The following is a 19,704-nucleotide window of genomic DNA, read 5'->3' as shown; positions in this document are numbered from 1 at the left end:
TTGTGCTCAGAGGACAGAAAGCTCAGTTTATTCAAGACAGAGAGTGATAAATGTTTAGACATTCATAGATATTTAGATCAGGCAAGAGAATGGATGCAATCCAGGATCAGATGTGGTCTTATTGGTCATCTGCTCAACCTCTTTGGAAGGCTGATGAGACAACTCATACCTTTAAGTCATCTATCTTCACTGCACTTTTAAAGTAATTTGGTGATGATTATTCATATTTTAAATTAAAATGTGTTAATTAGTAGATTCAAGTAAGCTTCCTGTGTAAACGTTTTCATTACCCAGCACTGTGATTGTGTTTTTTGTGTGCACCATGGTTCAGTGCTATGTAGTCTTGGCTTTGAGTCAGAAGGTAAAAGGTTCAGCTTCAGTAACTTGAACACGAGATCTTGCCTGACATTTCAGTGCAGACCCTGGAGTGATGCTGCACTGTTAGAGGTACTGACTTTGAGATGCATTGTTAAGTTAAGGCTCTGTTCAACTCCCAGTTTGGATATAAAAGTTCCCAATTGCTCTTTGGAAGATGAGGAGTTATCCCCAATATCCTGGGGCCAATATTTATTGCTCACCCCAAATCGCTGAAGCAGATTAGTGAATAGATGGACATTATTCATTGATGTTTGTTGGATTGGCTCTGCACCAGCTGGCTTCCATGTTACGTACATTGGTGCTGGGCCGATGGGCTTGAGTTAGAAGAAGAGACTGGATAGTCTGGGACTGTTTTCCACGGAGTGAAGGAGATGAACGTTCACCTAATACAGATTTGCAAAATCCTGAGGGGCATAGATAAGGTGGATGGTTAGTCTTTTTCCAGCATAGGGATGTCTACAAGTAGAGGACACAGGTTTAAGGTGAGAGGGGAAAGATTTAAAGGGGGCCTGAGGGCAGGTTTTCTGCACAGAGGGTGGTATATGGAACGAGCTGCCTGAGGAAGTGGTTGAGGCAGGAGAAATAGCAATGTTTAGAAGACAGGTTAATGGAAAGGAAAGTTTTAGAGTAATAGGGCCACGTGCAGGCAAATGGGACTAGCACATTGGTCAGGAATTGACCTGTTTCCTTTTTTTCCCAACTCTGTTTGTTGATGGCAAACACTTAAAGAACTTCAACGGAACCCAAGGATATGAGAGATGCCTTTCTTTTTTTGTGCACTAATTTAATTATTTTGCAACACGATACATTTAAAAAAATGGAAAAAAATGCCCTAATAATTTTGCCTTTTGAGAATTTTTTTGAAAACTTTTGAGAGTTAAAGCTATAGACGTTAGTAATCTTTTGACGTACCAATCAAGCATCCATTTACACTAATTCTGTACTAATCCCATTTCATTTTCTTCATATTCCCATTAACACCCTTCAATTTCACCCATTCACCCATCCACTAGGAGCAATTTATTATGGCCAATCAACCTTTTAGGTGTGAAAGGACACTGGAGCTCCCGAGAAAACCCACACTGTCACAGGTATATCAATGTAAATGCCACACAGACAGCACTGATGAGGATTGTACCTATTGGATGGCACTTCTAGCCACATCACAAAGCAACTCTAGTTAAATTTTAGTTAAAAAAAAATTGATGGAATATAATTCTGAGGTGATGCCTTATGAGTGTTCTGATCTTATAAGGGTAGGTCATATACCGTGAAGGGGACCTAAGGGCATTTTGAGGAACAAAGAAACGTTCGGTGTCCAAATTCATAGATTCCTGGAAGTTGCCAGTATGGGTGGATAGGGCGGTGTTGAAGATATCCAAGAGGCTTGTCAGAGGGTTAGAGGGGATCTGTGGAAGAATGTTTTTTTCACCAAGGTGGAGGAGGATGTTGGAGTTTGAGAGAGGTGTGGGGTGGAAGCAGAGATTTAAACAACCTTTAAGAAGTATCCAGATAAGTATTCGAATCACTGAGGCCGAGACCAAAGACCAAGTGCAGGAAAATGGGATTAGTATAGATGCATACTTAATTGATGGAATGTGCTGAAGGGCCTGTTTCTGTGCTTTATAAATCTATGTCTCCAAACATATATCTACTTATTTGTTTAAATTGATATTTTTCAGTATGGTGTGTGACTCTGGAGCAAGCTGTTGGGCTGTTAACCTTTCAGTTGATTGTGGGAGTTGCTACCACGTATTGCTGAAGTTACAAAATGTTTATATTTTTTCATGATCTTTGAACTTTCTGCAACTTCCTGCTCTAAAATTTGCTTTGGCTGGTGTTATTTGGCAGTGGAAATATGATGGGACATGGAGATACAAAATGTCTATTATTGAATGGAAAGCCAGGACAGGTTTATGGGGCTGAATTCTCTCCAGTTGTTCTGATATTTATGATACTATATAAATGGCCTGCTTTTGTCGCCCGTTCTTGCACTTATCTTTCTAATTCGCGGTGTGACTATCTGAAAGGCAAGTACTGACAGGGTGGAAAGTTGGAGAGGAAATGCCAAAGAGCATAGACATGCAGGTTGACTCGCATACTGTCAGAATGCAATGCATGGAAAGTATATGATGCGTTAGTATGAGAGGCATCAGTGAAATGTGGAAGCAGTGAGATGCAGTGAATCGAGCAGCGACCTAATATGCAGTTAGTCAGCTCTGTGGAATGAGGTGTGAGATCTGTAGAACTATTGCTGAGATGAAGAAGGACACTTGCTGTGTTATGGATCTCATGCTATTTTCATGGGTGAAGATTTCTTCTACTATGTGGTATTTTCATGCTCTCCTGGTAACAAGGTTAGATATTACAAATTTAGAAATAACTCTGCGGGACAGGCAGCATCTCTGGAGAGAAGGAATGGGTGATGTTTCTGGTCGATACCCTGAGTTACTCCAGCATTTTGTGTCTACCTTCGATTTAAACCAGCATCTGCAGTTCTTTCCTGCGCATAAAAAATAATTCTATTTCTCAAGGGAAGAACCGCATAAACAAACACATTCCTGTTTTTCACAAAGTTTGACAAAAATTGAGCATATGTGCATCATTGTGGCTAAGGTGTCACGGGACTGTTCTCTCTGTTTTACTATTTCAAGACTGCTTCTCATGGAAAAGGGGGTCAATGAGCATGAGGAGCACAGAAAGGGAGGTGGGGAGAAAATGAATATCTTCTTTGCAGGTCACGAGTGGAAACCTCCTCAGCCATAACCAAATCACAAGTGTTGTTCGTAAGCCTTACAAGCAAGAACATTTAAAAAATGGAACACTGACTTGTAAGGGTCGGTGTTTATGTTGGAGTGCTGAGTGCTGAAAAGGCAACTTCCATTATCCACAAGATGTCAGAACGCCATAGCCTTGTAGCCTGTAATTATCCTGTAACCATAACATCCCAGACTATGTGATGTTTTTCAGAGCTTTAATGAGAAATGGCATTCTGTATCTTTGACCAGCACAGCCATTCTCCACTGCAGATACTGCCATTAACACCTGCTCAGCAGAGCAAACGTGTCGCTGTATAGTGTCACTTGTATGCCTTCATGTTCACACATTGGGATTCTGCTTTTCAGTGGCTGGACAAACAAGATTATCCTTAAAGGAGGGTGGATTAAGGAGAGTGTTATTAATGGTGTTCAAAATCATGAAGGGGTTCGATCAAATAAATAAAGAAAATCTATTTCCAGTGTCAGGAGGGCACGGATCAAAGATGATAGGCAAAAGAGGCAAGGAGATGAGGAGAAAGTTTGTGCTGAGGATTATGATGCCCTCGAACATGTTGGCGGGGGATGGTATTGGAAGCGGATGTCACAGGAGCTTTAAAAAAAAATCTTTATAACTACTGGAAATAAAGAAATTCAAAGGATATGAAGAAAGGGCATCATTAATATATACTTCGTACAAAGAGCTGTCGTAGCTTTTTGTATCGCTCTTTGATATTGATCGAACCCTTCTTCAGCTGTACCAGGTGAGAAGTCAAGTATCCTTCTCACGTCTGCTGTAGGATGTGAATGCAGTGGGTTTATCCATGGCAGTGGACTTGAAGCCTGCTCATCCCCTTCACCACATCAGTCCGGCCAAGTGGAACAATCCCTTTAGCCACACATTGCCTATTACTACCTGCTGCATTGTTCCATGTTGAGTGCACTGAATGACGTTGTGCGGTAATTCATGGTGCTTCATTCAGCAAACTGCTCTGTGAAGGAAACAGAGGTCACGTTCTGAGTACACAAAATAATTATTATTTTAGTAGGACTTCTGTATTTGTCCTTCGAGCAATCGTATGTGGACTTGTTCAGGTGTAATATCCCAGTGATTTCATTACAGGGCAAGGGTCAGTTTTTCCCTGAGTGTCACATATTCTTGATTTGTTTATTAGTTTTTCTAGGGGTTGCATTACCCCCCCCCCCCCATCACATCTTTATTGCTGCATAAATACAGAGATATTTAAAATTATAACTTTGTTTGTTAACTGCAATCTAGAACAGAACATGCTGGGAACATTCAGAAGGTCAGGCAGCATTTGTGGAAAGAGAAACCGAGCCAATGGTCTGATGAAGGGTCTTGGATCTGAAATGTTAGCTCTATTTTTCTTTATGCTGATCCTGTCCGACCTGCTGGTTGCTTCCAGCAATGTCTGTTTTTATTTCAGATTTCTAGCAACTGAAATTTTTATAATTTTCTTTTGTTGACAGAAAATCAGTTTTGTTCAACAGGCAGCTGCTGACCTCCAATAACAAGGTTTTAAAATTCCTTTATTTGCTTTCAAATTTCTGACTTTTCTTGCCCATCTGTGAACATGCATACACCAACATCCCTGAGATGCCTGTGCTCCTCTATGGTCTTGTCTACATCGCTGGTGTTACTTCTTTCTCCTTTGTCAGCCAGGCCTTCAGCAGCCATGGTTTTAAGCTCTAGAGTCCTAACTGAACAGGCTCTACAACCACAATGTCCATCCAACCATCAAGTATCTATACTAGTCCCATTTACCAAAACTTTGCCCATTGCTCTGGTGTTATAAGTGCTATTTAGATACTTCTCAAATGTCACAAGGATACCCACCTGCATCACCTCCAAGCAGTTTCATTCCCTGAAACTCTCCAACTCATGCCTTTAACGCTTATTAAAAGTTGACCAATTATTTTTCCTTTTATGATACTTATTAGAAGTTGGCTGATTATTTTGTCATATTTTGTCTTAGTATCTCCTCAAACGGGGCATTTTGGAGTATTTGTTAAAGGAGATTTTCAAATGGAAGTTCTGTGGAAGGAATAAACAGATGATGTTTGGCTTTGGGTCCTTTCTTCAGGATCCCAACCTGAAACGTCATCATTCTATTCCCCCCAGAAATGTTGCCTGACCCATTGAGTTGCTCCAGCACTTTTTTTTTTTGCTCAAGATTTCAGCATCTGCAGTTTCTTGCATCTCCATTTAAATGGAAATTATTGATAGGATTAACTGCTATAGGAAAAATAGATTTTACACTGTTTGACAATTTGATTTTGGGTTGGGTGCCATTTTATTTTTTAATTTTTCAATAACAAGCAGTAGGTTTTGATAAGCCAGTTGTGAGCAGAGTAGTTCATGTAAGTGCTGAGCATTAATTAAGTTCTGACAGTTTCTGGGTGAATTGGGTGGGCTTCCTTTTTTGCTGGAGTTTCCGTGCCATTGTGAAATGCCTCCTTCATTATTGACCATTTTTTGTCTGCTGGAGTGTGCTACAAAATATGTGGATCAGTGAAATGTGTTACATCCTGCCCACCCCACCAAAGTGTGGAAAACATTTGCTAATTCTGTACTGAGGACCCACATCAAAAGGCAGCTTTGTTACTATGTCTGACTTTCATTATAAAACGTAATTAATAGTGAGATGCAGATTCCTGGTGTGTTTATATCTCTTTATTTACAGTGTCCTCCATAATGTTTGGGACAAAGACCCATCATTTATTTATTTGCCTCTGTACTCCACAATTTGAGATTTGTAATAGAAAAAAATCACATGTGGTTAAAGTGCACATTGTCAGATTTTAATAAAGGCCATTTTTATACATTTTGGTTTTACCATGTAGAAATTACAACAGTGTTTATACATAGTCCCCCCATTTCAGGGCACCATGATGTTTGGGACACAGCAATGTCATTTAAATGAAAGTAGTCATGTTTAGTATTTTGTTGCATATCCTTTGCATGCAATGACTGCTTGAAGTCTGCAATTCATGGACATCACCAGTTGCTGGGTGTCTTCTCTGATGATGCTCTGCCCGGCCTGTATTGCAGCCATCTTTAGCTTATGCTTGTTTTGGGGGCTAGTCCCCTTCAGTTTTCTCTTCAGTATATAAAAGGCATGCTTAATTGGGTTCAGATTGGGTGATTGACTTAGCCACTCAAGAATTTACTATTTTTTAGCTTTGATAAACTCCTTTGTTGCTTTCGCAGCATGTTTGGGATCATTGTCTTGCTGTAGAATGAACCACTGGCCAATGAGTTTTGATGGATTTGTTTGAACTTGAGCAGATGGGATGTGTCTATACACTTCAGAATTCATTATGCTGCTCCCATCAGCAGTTGTATCATCAATGACGATAATTGAACCAGTACCTTCAGCAGCCATACATGCCCAGGCCATAGCAATTATAAATGCCTGTGAAGCCATGTGTCCCAAACATTATGGTGCCCTGAAATGGGGAGACTATGCATAAACACAGCTGTAATTTCTACATGGTGAAACCAAAATGTATAAAAAATACTCTTTAATAAAATCTGACAATGTGCACTTTAACCACATGTGATTTTTTTCTATCACAAATCTCAAATTGTGGAGTACAGAGGCAAATGATGGGTCTTTGTCCCAAATATTATGGAGGACATAAAAGAGTGATAATCATCAAAATCATTTTATTGAACAACTAGAAGCTATAATTTGCCTTGCACCCTATGATGTTTTTATTTGTATTTACTCTGAATTTGAATCCAACAAGAGCTGCTTGGGACAAGTAGGTGCATGTTCAGCATAAAAACACATACAGCTGCTCTGTTGTGCTTGCATGCTTGAAACGCTCCTGAATACTCATTGCAGTGAGGACCTGCTAAGCTTGCACTTCACTGTCACCTTTGACACTTTTGTTTTGAAGTTTACTAAAAAAGAAATTTGTTATTCATAACCAAACAGAGATTGCTAGCAGCACTGAAGGGCATGAAATACTTGTAAGCAGGGTGTCTGAGCTGCTTGTAAACCATTGAAAAATGATGATGGGTGACTCAAATGTAAGTGCTGTTTTGATCATTCATATTTGTTTTTTGTACATATGTGAGGCCTTATGACCGTGAGTGTGTTTCTTTGTCTATATGAATGGCAACGTGTGTGCATTTGTGTCTCTGAAAATGATTGTGTTCCCATGTCTAAGCTTGTGGGAGTAACTGCATGGCTAGGTGTGTGTTTGTGAGAGATATTCTGTGTGTCTGAGCTTGTATTTGTGAGATTGACTGCATGTCTGTGTGGGAGTGAACCGAATGTGTCTGTGCGTGTTTCTGAGAGTGTGTTTGTGAGAGATACTGCAGTGCCCATGTGGAGGTAGTTGAGGTAAGTACTATCATAACGTTTAGGAGGCATTTGGACAGGTACATGAACAGGATAGGTTTATGGGGTTATGAGCCAAGAACGGGCAGGTGGGACTTTTGTAGATGGAGCATGTTGGTTGGCGTGGGCAAGTTGGACCGAAGGGCCTGTTTCCACGTTCTTGGACTCTTGATTGTGTGTATGTTTGTTAGAGTACCTGTGTTTGTGTTTGTGAGTGACTGTCTGCATGTGCGAGTGTTTGTGAGAGTGACTATGTGTCTGTGCCTTATCAGTATGTCTGCGTGAGAATAAAAGTGTGTATGTGTTTGATTATGTGTAAATGATTGTGTGTATGTCTGTAAGAGTAATCGTGTGTATGCCTGTCCATGTGAAAGAGAGTGTGTGTCTGTGTGAGGATGATTGTATATATGCCTGTCTACAGACGGTGACTGAGTGTATGTCTGTCTTTGTTAGAGTTATTGTGCGTATGTGTGTCTGTCGGTCGATGTGAGAGTGTGTCTGCTGACACAAGGGTGATAATGTGTATCTCCTTTTACGTGTGAGTGATTTTGTGTGTGTTTATTTCAGAATGAGTGTTTATGTGTGTGATTTTGTGTGTGCGTTTGCCCATCTGTGTGAGAGTGGCTTGTGTGCCTGTCGATGTGAGATTGCACGTGTGTGTGTCAGTCTCTGAAAGTGATAGTGTGCTAATTGTTTTCTATTTGAGTCTGTGTGTGGGAGTTTTTGTCTATGTGAGAATGATTTGTGTTTTGATTTGTGTGTGAGAGTGATTATGTACGTGGCAAAATAAGGAGAGCAGCGGGCAGAACTCGGTCAGTCAGCTTCTGTGGAATAAAATGGACACTTTATATTTCCGGTTCGTCTAGACTGAAAGAGTAGAGTTGAAGTGGTCAGTCGAAAGAGGTAGGGGACAAGGTGGGGAAGAACTGGCAAGCAATAGGTGGATATAGGTAAGAAGGTATAGATTTACAGATAACAGCCAAGTGGGGAAAGGAACAATGGAGATAACAACAGAGGGTAGGAGGCGATGTGGAGAACAAAGGGCAACAGAAAATGGGATCTGATCGAAAAAGAAGGTGAAGAACGAACTGAATGAGGGAGTGGTGGCAAATGGGAACAACAGAGGGAGAGAAGGAGCAAGCACTGTGGGGAAGAGGATCCATTGGGAGGAGTGTGTATGGGAGAGGGGAAAGCAACAAGATGACTGGAGCTAGATGACAAGGTGGGAAGAAGGATGTGTCTGAGTGGACCAGGGCATACAGGGAGAGAGAGAGGAAATGACAAGGCTCCTTGAAATTGGAGAACTCAATGTTCATACTGGGTTAAAAACAACCCAGGTGGAATACAAGAATACGAACTAATTTAAGTTTAGCTTCACCCTGGCAATGGAGGAAGCCAAGGACAGACCGGGTTGGTGTGGGAATGGGAATTTAAATGGCTTGCAACCGGGAGATTCAGCAGGATGTGCGCAGGTACTCGGTAAAGAAGTTGTCTAGTGTGTTCTTGTCTCACCGATGTAGAGGAGACCCCATGGAGTGTAATAGATAAGGTTGGAGGAGGTGCAGATTAATCTCTGACTCACCTGGAAGGACTGGATGGAGCAGGGATGAGTGCATCACACTTCCTATTGTTGCAGGAAAAGTGCCCGGGGAAGGGGAGGGATGGGGAAAGATGAGCGAACCAGGAAGTCATGGAGAGAGTGGTTCCTGCGGAAGACAAAGGGATGGGGTGGGTTAGATGTGATTGATGATGGGATCATGTAGTATCCAGCAGAAATGTTGGAGACTGATGTCTTGGATGCTAAAGCTGGTTGGGTGGAGAATAAGAACTAAGGGGACTTTACGTCTGCTCTTCTTGGAGGAAGTAAGATGAGAGCAGAAGTTCAGGATGTAGAGAAGCTGTGGGTGAGCACTTGGTCAACCATATTTCTGATGTCCTGGTGTAGAAAGCCTCATCTCAATAACACTTGTGGCGGACACAGAGAAACTGAGAGTAATGAATGGTGTCCTAACAGGAGACAGGATGGGAGAAGCTGCCATCTAGGTAACTGAGCTTGTAATAGATGTCAGAGATAGAGAGGTCAAGAAAGGAGAGAGAGGTATTGCAAATTGTCCAAGTGAATTTGAATGCAGGGTGGAAGATTGTGGCGTACTTGATGATATTGACTCGTTCCACGTGTGTGCAGGAAGTAGCACCAATGCAGTCTTCATTGAGGCAGAGAAAGAATTGGGGAATGGTGCCCCAGAATGCTTCGAACAAAGACTGCTCCATGTAGCGGGTGCCAAGGATTTGCAGGAAATGGGAGAAAAATTGTTCAAGGTGAGAACCAGTTCTGCCAGGCAGAGAGAGAGTGTTGGTAGTGGGGGACAGGTTGGGTCCATGTTCTAGAAAGAAGCAGAAGGCCCTAACGCCATTCTGATGATAGGATGGAAGTGTTCACAGAACTGGAGGTCCGTGGTAAAGATGAGATGTGGGGGCCAGGGAATTGGAAGTTGTTGAAATGGTGAGGTTCTCGCGAGGTGCCCCTTGTGCAGGTGGGAAAGGACTCAACAAGGGGGGACAGATAGGGTTGAGGCATGAGTAGATAAATTCAGTGGGGAAATACAGCGGCCCTACCAGGGCAGCCCTGTTTGGGAATCTTGAGGAGGAAATAGAAACAGGTAGTATAAAGTTGGGGAGCTATCAGGTTGGAGGCTATGGTGGGGGGATCTCCTTTTGTGAAATGATCTGCGATGTCAAGGGAGACAGTGGCCTGGCAATCATTGATGGGGTACGTGGTACAGGGGGAGGTGTGGAGAGGTGTCCGAGAGCTACGACGTGGCCTCGACAAGTTAGAGGTCAGTCCTCCAGACCACAATGGTGTGCAGGTTTGATGGCGAGTTTGGGACTTAGCACAGAGAGAGCAGAGAGCTGTTCATCTGGAGGAGGTAGAAACAGAAAAAACATAGAAAATAGGTGCAGGAGTAGGCCATTCGGCCCTTCGAGCCTGCACCGCCATTCAATATGATCATGGCTGATCATCCAACTCAGTATCCTGTACCTGCCTTCTCTCCATACCCCCTAATCCCTTTAGCCACAAGGGCCACATCTAACTCCCTCTTAAATATAGCCAATGAACTGGCCTCAACTACCTTCTGTGGCAGAGAATTCCACAGATTCACCACTCTCTGTGTGAAAAAAAACGTTCTCATCTTGGTCCTAAAAGACTTCCCCCTTATCCTTAAACTGTGACCCCTTGTTCTGGACTTCCCCAACATCGGGAACAATCTTCCTGCATCTAGCCTGTCCAACCCCTTAAGAATTTTGTAAGTTTCTATAAGATCCCCCCTCAATCTTCTAAATTCCAGCGAGTACAAGCCGAGTCTATCCAGTCTTTCTTCATATGAAAGTCCTGCCATCCCAGGAATCAATCTGGTGAACCTTCTCTGTACTCCCTCTATGGCAAGAATGTCTTTCCTCAGATTAGGAGACCAAAACTGTATGCAATACTCCAGGTGTGGTCTCACCAATGCCCTGTACAACTGCAGCAGAACCTCCCTGCTCCTATACTCAAATCCCCTCGCTATGAATGTCAACATACCATTTGCTTTCTTCACTGCCTGCTGCACCGGCATGCCTACTTTCAATGACTGGTGTACCACGACACCCAGGTCTCATTGCATCTCCCCTTTTCCTAATCGGCCAAGTTACAGAAGCCAATTAACCTATTAACTTGCATGTCTTGGAATGTGGGAGGAAACCAGAGCACATGGAGAAAACCCACGCAGTCACAGGGAGACGTTCCGCATAGTCAGGATCAAACCCTGGTTTCTGGCACTGTAAGGCAGTAAATCTTCTACTATGCCATTATGCTACATCTAGGGATGTGTGTGTGTGTGTGCGTGTGTGTGTGAGAGAGAGAGAGAGAGAGAGAGAGAGAGAGAGAGAGAGAGAGAGAGAGAGAGAGCGAGAGCGAGCGAGAGAGCATGCATGTACACTTCACCCACCCTGATGGTTTTCATTGCAAGACCCATAACAATGACAGACTCAAGCAGGCTGATGTGGATTCACTCACTCTTTGGAGAAACAGTCAATGTCCGCTCCTCCAATGAGACTCACAATTGTAGAAACCTTGGAAAAGTAATCTCTGCAGATGTTGAATGTTGCACTCTCTGCAGATGTGGAGGAAGGAATTCAGATCTTGGGCTGGTTAGTTAGACAAGAATGACCAGCACCTGATCTTTGTCCATTCAGGTGATTAGCAACTGAAGTGACTATCCATTAAAGGCAGCTCAGTACACCATTCAAAGCTGGGGGGTTAATAATTTTCTGATGATATGTTTTGTAAATTTGCATTACCATCTTCACAATATATCTTTATATGTAAGAGAATTCTTTAGAGGATGGCAATAATTGTTTCAATAAGTTATTAAACTATTTTTACTGCTTTCTTAAGCAATATTTAGGCTTGGGCAGTCATCCCACATTTAGAGTAAAACATTTCATTGTAATGTATTATTGATTCTTCCAGTGTACAAACCGTGCTTATTTCAGTCAATATCTTACCAGACAGCATTTGAAAGATGTTGGGCATGGAGCTATCCAGGGCCTGACATTCATTGAACAGCGATGTTAACAACTTGGATAAGAAAGTAGGAGATATGATTAGCAAGTCTAGTTTAGCTTTGAGATGCTGCTTGGAAACGGACCCTTCTGTTCATTGAGTCCACACTGACCAACAATCACCCGTACACTAGGTCTTTCCTCCCCGCTGTGGACAATTTACGGAATCCAATTAACCAACAAACCTGCACGTCTTTAGAGTGTGGGAGGAAACTGGAGCACCCGGAGAAAACTCATGCGGTCACAGGGAGAACGTACAAACTCCATAAGACAGTACCCATAGTCAGATGGAACCCGGGTCCCTGGCACTGGAAGGCAGCAACTCTACTGCTGCGCCACCATGCCGCACTTTGTTATGATGACACAAAAATTGGTGGGATTAAGGGTAATGAGGATGGTTATCCAAGGATACAAAATAAACGATAATACTTTATTGTCAGATCAAGTCTAAAATATAGCAGGATAGAGATGAGATGGAAAAATGGGCTCAATGTTGGTAGATGAAATGTAACCCCTTCTGGTGTAAGGTAAATTCAAATCGAGATAGGACTTCACACAAGAAATGGTGGGGCACTAATGGATGTTTGTAAAGACACCTAGCAGTCTACGTCCATATTTCCCTGAAAGTGGCAAAAATATGTTGATAGGCTGGTGAAAATAGCACATAGCAAGCATCTTCATAGGTCGGTGTATGGTATATAAAACTTGGGATGTTATGTTGCAACTTTACTAAATTCGGGTTATGCCGCACTTTGAATATTATGTACTGTTCTGGTTGCCACACTATAGGAAGGGTTGATTGTGCTGGGGAGAATGCCCGAGGTGATTCAACCTTCTGAAGAAGGGTCCCAACCTGAAATGTCACCTGTTCCCAGAGATGTCCATGTTCTCCAGATATGTTGCCTGCCCCACTGAATTACTCCAATACTTTGTGTCCTTTCATCAGGGTATCGCCTGGAGTGAAGGACTGAAATAAGATTGGAAAGGGTTGCCTTATTTTCCTGAGACCAAAGGAGGCTGAGTGGTGACCTGTTAGAAGTATATTAAGATTATAAGAGTCATAGACTCTTATGACTCTATGAGTCAAAATGTTCTTCCCCTCAACAGGTACAAAAAACAAGAGGTTTAATCTGAACAAGTGTGAGATGATGCATTTTGGGAAGTCAAATGGGAGTGGATATATACAATAAAGTAATTAAGAATGAATTCTAAAGCAGATCTGAGCAGTAAGTGTTTTACTCCGAGAGTGGTTGATATCCAGAATACTCTGCCAGAGGAGATGGTAGAATCAGATACAATTAATATGTCGAAGAGTCATTTGGACAGACACATAAATAGGCAAAGTATAGAAGGATATGAGAGAAAAAGTTGACATGAACTGCTGAAGGCCCCGCTTCTGTGCTAAACGACTGACTCTATGAATCCATGGTTCTATGGTGAGCACATTTTATCCATGTTGAAAAATAGAGATTTCATTAGTTGTGAATAAAATGGGAATATAATTCCTATATATTTTTTTTTTCAAACATATTGTGAGGAATTAACTCTAACTTTATTTCATATCCTCTGTCATTCTTGATACTTCAAATAATGCTCTTGTCGGTTTCATCCAATTTTGTCCACTTAGAAGAGTACCACAAACAGGATATTGGAATGCATCTTTGAATTGTGAAGATGCAAACAATTTTCACAAGTAAATAGGAGCCAAGTAGCAAATTTATATCTGATAGTTGCTGGATCATGTTCTCAAGAAATGAAGGTTTTCAAAGGAGCAAATGACTTGCAAGGTCTACATTCCCTGGAGTTCGGCATAGAGGATGTTGTCTCTGATGTATGAAATTTTTTTCAATTTTCTTTCTAATGCCAATTCCAAAACTGGTTACAAACCATTTCAAATGCTGCTGTTGGCTTATTTAAAAAAAAATGATTCAGAGAACCTCAGTTCCATCTATTGACACAGAAAAAAATCACCTTCCCATTTGAATTGAGAACTGGCACTCTTTCTCAACTATTGCCGTAAAATTAATCAAACATCAAAGAAATTAAGTCATGAGGCTAATTGTATTATTCAGTGAATTAAAGAACAGGCGATTTCACCTTGACCCATTGCATCTAACAGAAACTAGTGTAACTTCCGCTCCCTCTGCTCACCCTTCCCCAATGTCTATCCATATGCCTTTACCCTTCCCTCCCTCATTTGACCTCCCCCTCCCCTCCGCTTGTGCTTCCCCTTTCTCTGCGCACCCTTTTATCTGATTCTTCTGTTTTCTTCCCATGCTTCACAAGCCATTCCTGCTTTTCTCTTCTGGGTGCAAACCATCTCCACTCGTGCCATCAGCCCTCATATCTCTCTGAACTTCTCTCTGTAATCTTCTTGACTGGTCCTTCATCAATCTCCCAAATTGTATCTCCTTGGGCACCTTCTTCCCTTTTCCGCCTGCTTTACAGATCCTTCCCTTTCTTTTGTCCCTTCACTCCTTCTTGCTTCGTTTTCAATCAGCTCCTTATCATTTCACCTTCTCCCCATGCCAACCGTGAGCTCTAATCTATATCTCCCACAAATTTGTACCTGTTGCTTGCTTTCTCTCCTTCTCCTTCATCTAAGGTCCCCACCTGAAGTATCGTCTGTCCATGCACATGTCGCATATGCTAATGGAGTCTATGCACACACATTGTCTGCATGCAGATGCAGTGTGCACGCATGCATTGGGTATATCATGTCTTATGCACTCTGATGCATTATATCCACGCCTATTGTGTGCATAGACATTGTACACATATAGTTTCTATACACAATGATGCATTATGTGCCTTTTATATATATTTACACACTGGTGCAATGAATATACACCTCTGGATGTGGATTGATGAATTATCTATGTACATGTTACATTCACACTGATTATACAGTACACTGAGAATTATAGAACACAAACCACTGAAGGCCCATTTCCGGGCTATTATGAGAGAACGATCCAATAGTCTCACCCCAAATTGCTCCTTCTTCATATCCCTGCAAGTGTTTATCCAATTGCACATTTGTATTATTATTGAACTTGATTTTACCATCATCTTGGCAAACACCTTCCAGAGCACAGCAAATAGTTGCAAAAACACTTTTTTTTTCTCTCCCCCTCTGGTTGTTTTACCACTAACCTGCATCCTTTGCCTGAGGGAACTCGTTTCTCTTCATTTGTCCTCTCAAAATCCCTCATGATGTGTAACAGATGTGTACAGTTACAAGGTTGCAATAGTAGGCTGTTTCTGTCTAAAATCACAAAATATTACAGTATAGAAAGAGACCATTGGACCCATCCTGTGCTGCCTGTTGGAAAGGGAACACATTCTCCAGAGTCCACAACTTTTTCCCTTTTGTTTAAATGGAACACTGTTTTGAAAATTGCTATTGAGTGGAATTACACTGCCCTATTGAGCAGTACATTCTGCATGACAACCCATAGAGTTATTTCTGCCAGAACTGGAGTTACTAGTTATCTTCAAGCTGAGTGGCTATAACTGGTGGGATGCCGCATGGATGGATGGTGTGCCTTGGCTGTTTGCACCCGAAATAAATGTAGAATGTGACGCAATCAGGTTTGTGGTTGCAAAGCTCGGTGAGAGAGAGTGAACATTGAGGGATATACAGACAGATGAAGTGAATGATAAAACATGGCAGGAATGTAACAATGCAAGAGATTATTCACTTTGGATGGTATTGAGGAATCGGCCTTAGGTGGCACCATGCAAATACTCTTTTCCCGGGACAATCTGACAAAACTGTGACAGGAGAGAAAGCTGGGAGTTAAGGTTTGCCTCCAGTCCAAGCTGTCCTCAATTTAAGAGATATTTTGCTAACAACTAAAAGTGATATAAGTAATGTTTAAAAAAAATGAAAAGAAGAACAAAATGTATTTAAAAAAATCGCAGATACTGGAAATCTGGAATAAAAACAAATAATGCTGGAGATATTCAGCAGCATCTGTTGGGAGAGAAGCAAAATTGATGTCCCAGGTTAATGAATTTTCATTAGAGTTCGAAAAAAAAGTTGCCGAGAAGAGAAGGAAAAAGGAAAGTTCAAGACGGATTAAATAACATAAGTAGTGATGGCGCTAGCTGAAGAGTGGTTAGAAACTGGTGAACAACAAAAGGTGATTTGGAAGAGATGTAAATAGGAAATGAATTAAATCTAATGTACCAGAACACTAGAAAGAAACTGAATGTTGCAAATGTGGTATTCTCAAACATTCAGTTTGTTTTCTCTCTCACAGAGTATTAGAATCGTGCCCTTTGACCATCTGTATCCATACCGACCATCCTGCACCCCTTTGCATTAATCCCCATTCTTTATCCCACAACTATATCGCCTCTTCCTTGATTATTCTGCCATCCATCATGTGTGGGGCATTCTACCATAGCCAATTGATCTACCAACAAACATATCTTTCAGATGTGTGTGAAAGTTAGATTGTCCCGGGAATTCCATGTAGCCACTGTCTGAGTGGAGAATATGCATGCTCCAGTCAGACAGCACCCTTGCTTAGGATCAGACCCAGGTCGCTGGAGCTGTGTGACAGTAGCGCTGACTGCTGTGCCTCTGCGCCGTTCTATTTTACTTGTTTTATCACCAACTTGACCCAGTTCTGTTGAGAGGTCGTCAACCTGAAATGTCAACTCTGCTGCAGGATGAGTGTTTCCAGCAGTTCTTACTTTTATTACGAATAAAATAATTTGAGAAAATACACAGACATTTTGAAATAATTTAAAACTTTAAACTAAAAGGTAAAACTTTAAACGAAAAGATCTTAATCTGAATAACAGCTTCTTCCTTTAAGATAGGAAGATTTAGAACCTTTACTCTCAGCAGATTTATCTGGTTTTCTATTTACAATTGAAGCTTAGAGAATATTAAATAGGGGAAAGGCATTTGGGATTCCTGTTTCAATTCTGGAATCTGGACAACTCTCTGCTTTACATTTTACAGATGTCCGTAGTGATCTGGGTATTGTCACTGTCCCAAACAACTGCAGTCTGATTACGGTTCAAATTTCTTATCAGATGGTAACCTAGATCATTTTTGACAGATTAGAGTGCAATGCACTAGTGGGGGAATGGAAAGTCTACAGAAATCATATATCATATATATACAGCCGGAAACAGGCCTTTTCGGCCCTCCAAGTCCGTGCCGCCCAGCGATCCCCGCACATTAACACTATCCTACACCCACTAGGGACAATTTTTACATTTACCCAGCCAATTAACCTACATACCTGTACGTCTTTGGAGTGTGGGAGGAAACCGAAGATCTCGGAGAAAACCCACGCAGGTCACGGGGAGAACGTACAAACTCCTTACAGTGCAGCACCCGTAGTCAGGATCGAACCTGAGTCTCCGGCGCTGCATTCGCTGTAAAGCAGCAACTCTACCGCTGCGCTACCGTAATGGATTATGTTCACCTCTGCCCAGAGTTCATAGTGACGGCCCGCAGCACTGGTTTGATGAACCGTGACATCTCAAGACTGGCTACAGATGTGATCTACAAAGTTCAACCTGCCAGATTTTAACCAGAACCTAACCCATCAGGTGCTTCGAGAGTTGTCATTGTACATTGCTGAAATATAATTGACATATTTGCTTCTGTACTAGTTGCTGTATTTTGAATACGATCAGAAACAGATGCAGTGGGAACACCAGGTCTGTTTTGCTTCCTCCCTTGCATGGTCTTGCAAAGTTTGTTGGCATGGGAGTTGGTGACTGATCAGAAAGTGCACTGGTTCCTGGGTTAATCTGCGTGAGCTGGAACACTGGTGAACAAAATAAGAATAGATGCAGTTCTGGTCATCCCATTACAGGAAAGATGTGGAGGCTTTGGAGAGGGTGCAGAGGAAGTTTACCAAAAAGCTGCCTGCATTAGAAGGTTTCAGTTACAGGGAGAGAGAGGTCGGTTAGAACTGGATTCTTTACTCTGGAACATCCGAGGTTAAAGGAGACTTGATAGAAATAAATAAAATATGAAAGGCATGGAGAGGGTAGACAATCAGAACCTTTTTTCCCCAGGGTGGAAATGTCCAACACTAGAGGGCTTAGTGTTGGGGGAAAGTTTAGTGTAGACGTGTGGGGCAAGTTTATTATGCAGAGAGTGTGGAGTCCTGGAACACATCTCCACACTGCTGGTGGTGAAGGCAGATACCATAGTGGCATACAAGAGGCTTTTCGGGAGCCACATGGATGTGCAGGGGAAATGGGCAGATCAGTTTAACTAGACAATCATGTTTAGCACAAACATTGTGGGTCAAAGGGCCTGTTCCTATGTTCAATGTAGATGGATAGAACGGTCCCAACCTGAAGCATCACCTATCCATGTCTTCCAGAGATGCTTCCTGAACAACTGAGTAATTCCAGCACTTTTTTTTTCTCTCAAGAATAGGTGGATAATTTTCAGGTTATCTGACTGTAACCACTGGAATGCCTCAATTATCAGTGCTGGGAACTCAGCTATTTACAATCTATATAAATGGTGTAGACGAGGGCCTGATGTATTTATCCAAAATTACTGACTCTAAAACCCTGGTGGGAAATTGATTTGTGAGGAAGGTGCAAAGAGCTCTGCATCAATTTCTTTACTCAGAAGATTGTACCGCCGTGTAATTCTCTCCCCTTGATACTGTACAAGTTCAGTCGCTGCCTAAGTGAGGCTGACTTTGGCAAGAAATTTGGGCACTAATGGAATGAAGGGTTATGGAGATCATGCGCAGAGTGATAGGATATTAGCCACTAATTATTGAATGACAGAGCGGCTCAAGGAGCTGAATGACTGACTCCTTTTGCACCTTTTTTGATGACAAATGTTTTAGAGTTGGCCTTCGACCATGATTGTTTGTTCTAGATTAAAAAGTAAGGTTTAAAAAAAATCACTTGTTGAGATTACCATTGGTCCTCTCTTGTCCATGAAGATGAGCAAGATAATCTGTCAGCCAATTTCACGTGAAAAGTTTAAAGTTTTACAAACGTTACCTAGAATTACTTTGATATTACTTTACTCCCACCCTAAGGAAAGAATCTGCAGGAACAGGATTAGAAAAAGAATGCAACCATGGGAGTAAACAGCACCACTGTGCGTGACTGAATCTCTTGCAATGCAATGCAGCTGACCATATCTTTTCTCTTGTCTCTTTCCTTTAGGCCATCCGCTGCACACTGGTAAATTGCACTTGTGAATGCTTCCAGCCAGGCAAGATCAACCTGCGGACCTGTGACCAGTGCAAACATGGTTGGGTGGCACACGGTGAGTCAGCAATATCTTACACCAGACATTTTGAGCGATGGCACAACTGTGTAGAGTTAAAGCGCAGCATGCAAACAGATAGTCAGTCCATACATGTCTCCTCCCACTGCATGGCAACACACTCTCACCATATTCTGCATGAGATTTTCCAGATTTCCTAGAAAGCCTTCTCTGCTGTTCGCTTCAAACTCTTCCTGCAGGAGCGAGTTCCATTCTGTGACCAGCCTTGCACGAGGACTGCCTTACTGGGTTTCTTCATCACCTCTTAGTCAGAAATTGTGAGTACAGGGACATTTCCAAAGGTGTGGTGCAA

At 42.0% G+C, this 19,704-nt stretch overlaps 1 protein-coding gene across 1 annotated transcript in view; it reads left to right on the top strand.

The window, feature by feature from the left end:
• The window catches only part of LOC144589909 (zinc finger protein basonuclin-2-like), a 377,934-nt gene that overhangs the window by 137,137 nt on the left and 221,093 nt on the right, over positions 1-19,704 (top strand). Inside the window, exon 2 of the mRNA XM_078394881.1 lies at positions 19,289-19,391. Within this exon, the coding sequence (XP_078251007.1) occupies positions 19,289-19,391 (103 nt within the window). The remainder of the gene's footprint in view (positions 1-19,288; positions 19,392-19,704) is intronic.

The sequence above is a fragment of the Rhinoraja longicauda genome, chromosome 3, assembly GCF_053455715.1.
Source record: "Rhinoraja longicauda isolate Sanriku21f chromosome 3, sRhiLon1.1, whole genome shotgun sequence".
Taxonomy (NCBI): Eukaryota; Metazoa; Chordata; class Chondrichthyes; order Rajiformes; family Arhynchobatidae; genus Rhinoraja; species Rhinoraja longicauda.
The sequence above is the reverse complement of the archived record's forward strand: the minus strand, read 5'-3'. Positions and strand labels throughout refer to the sequence as shown.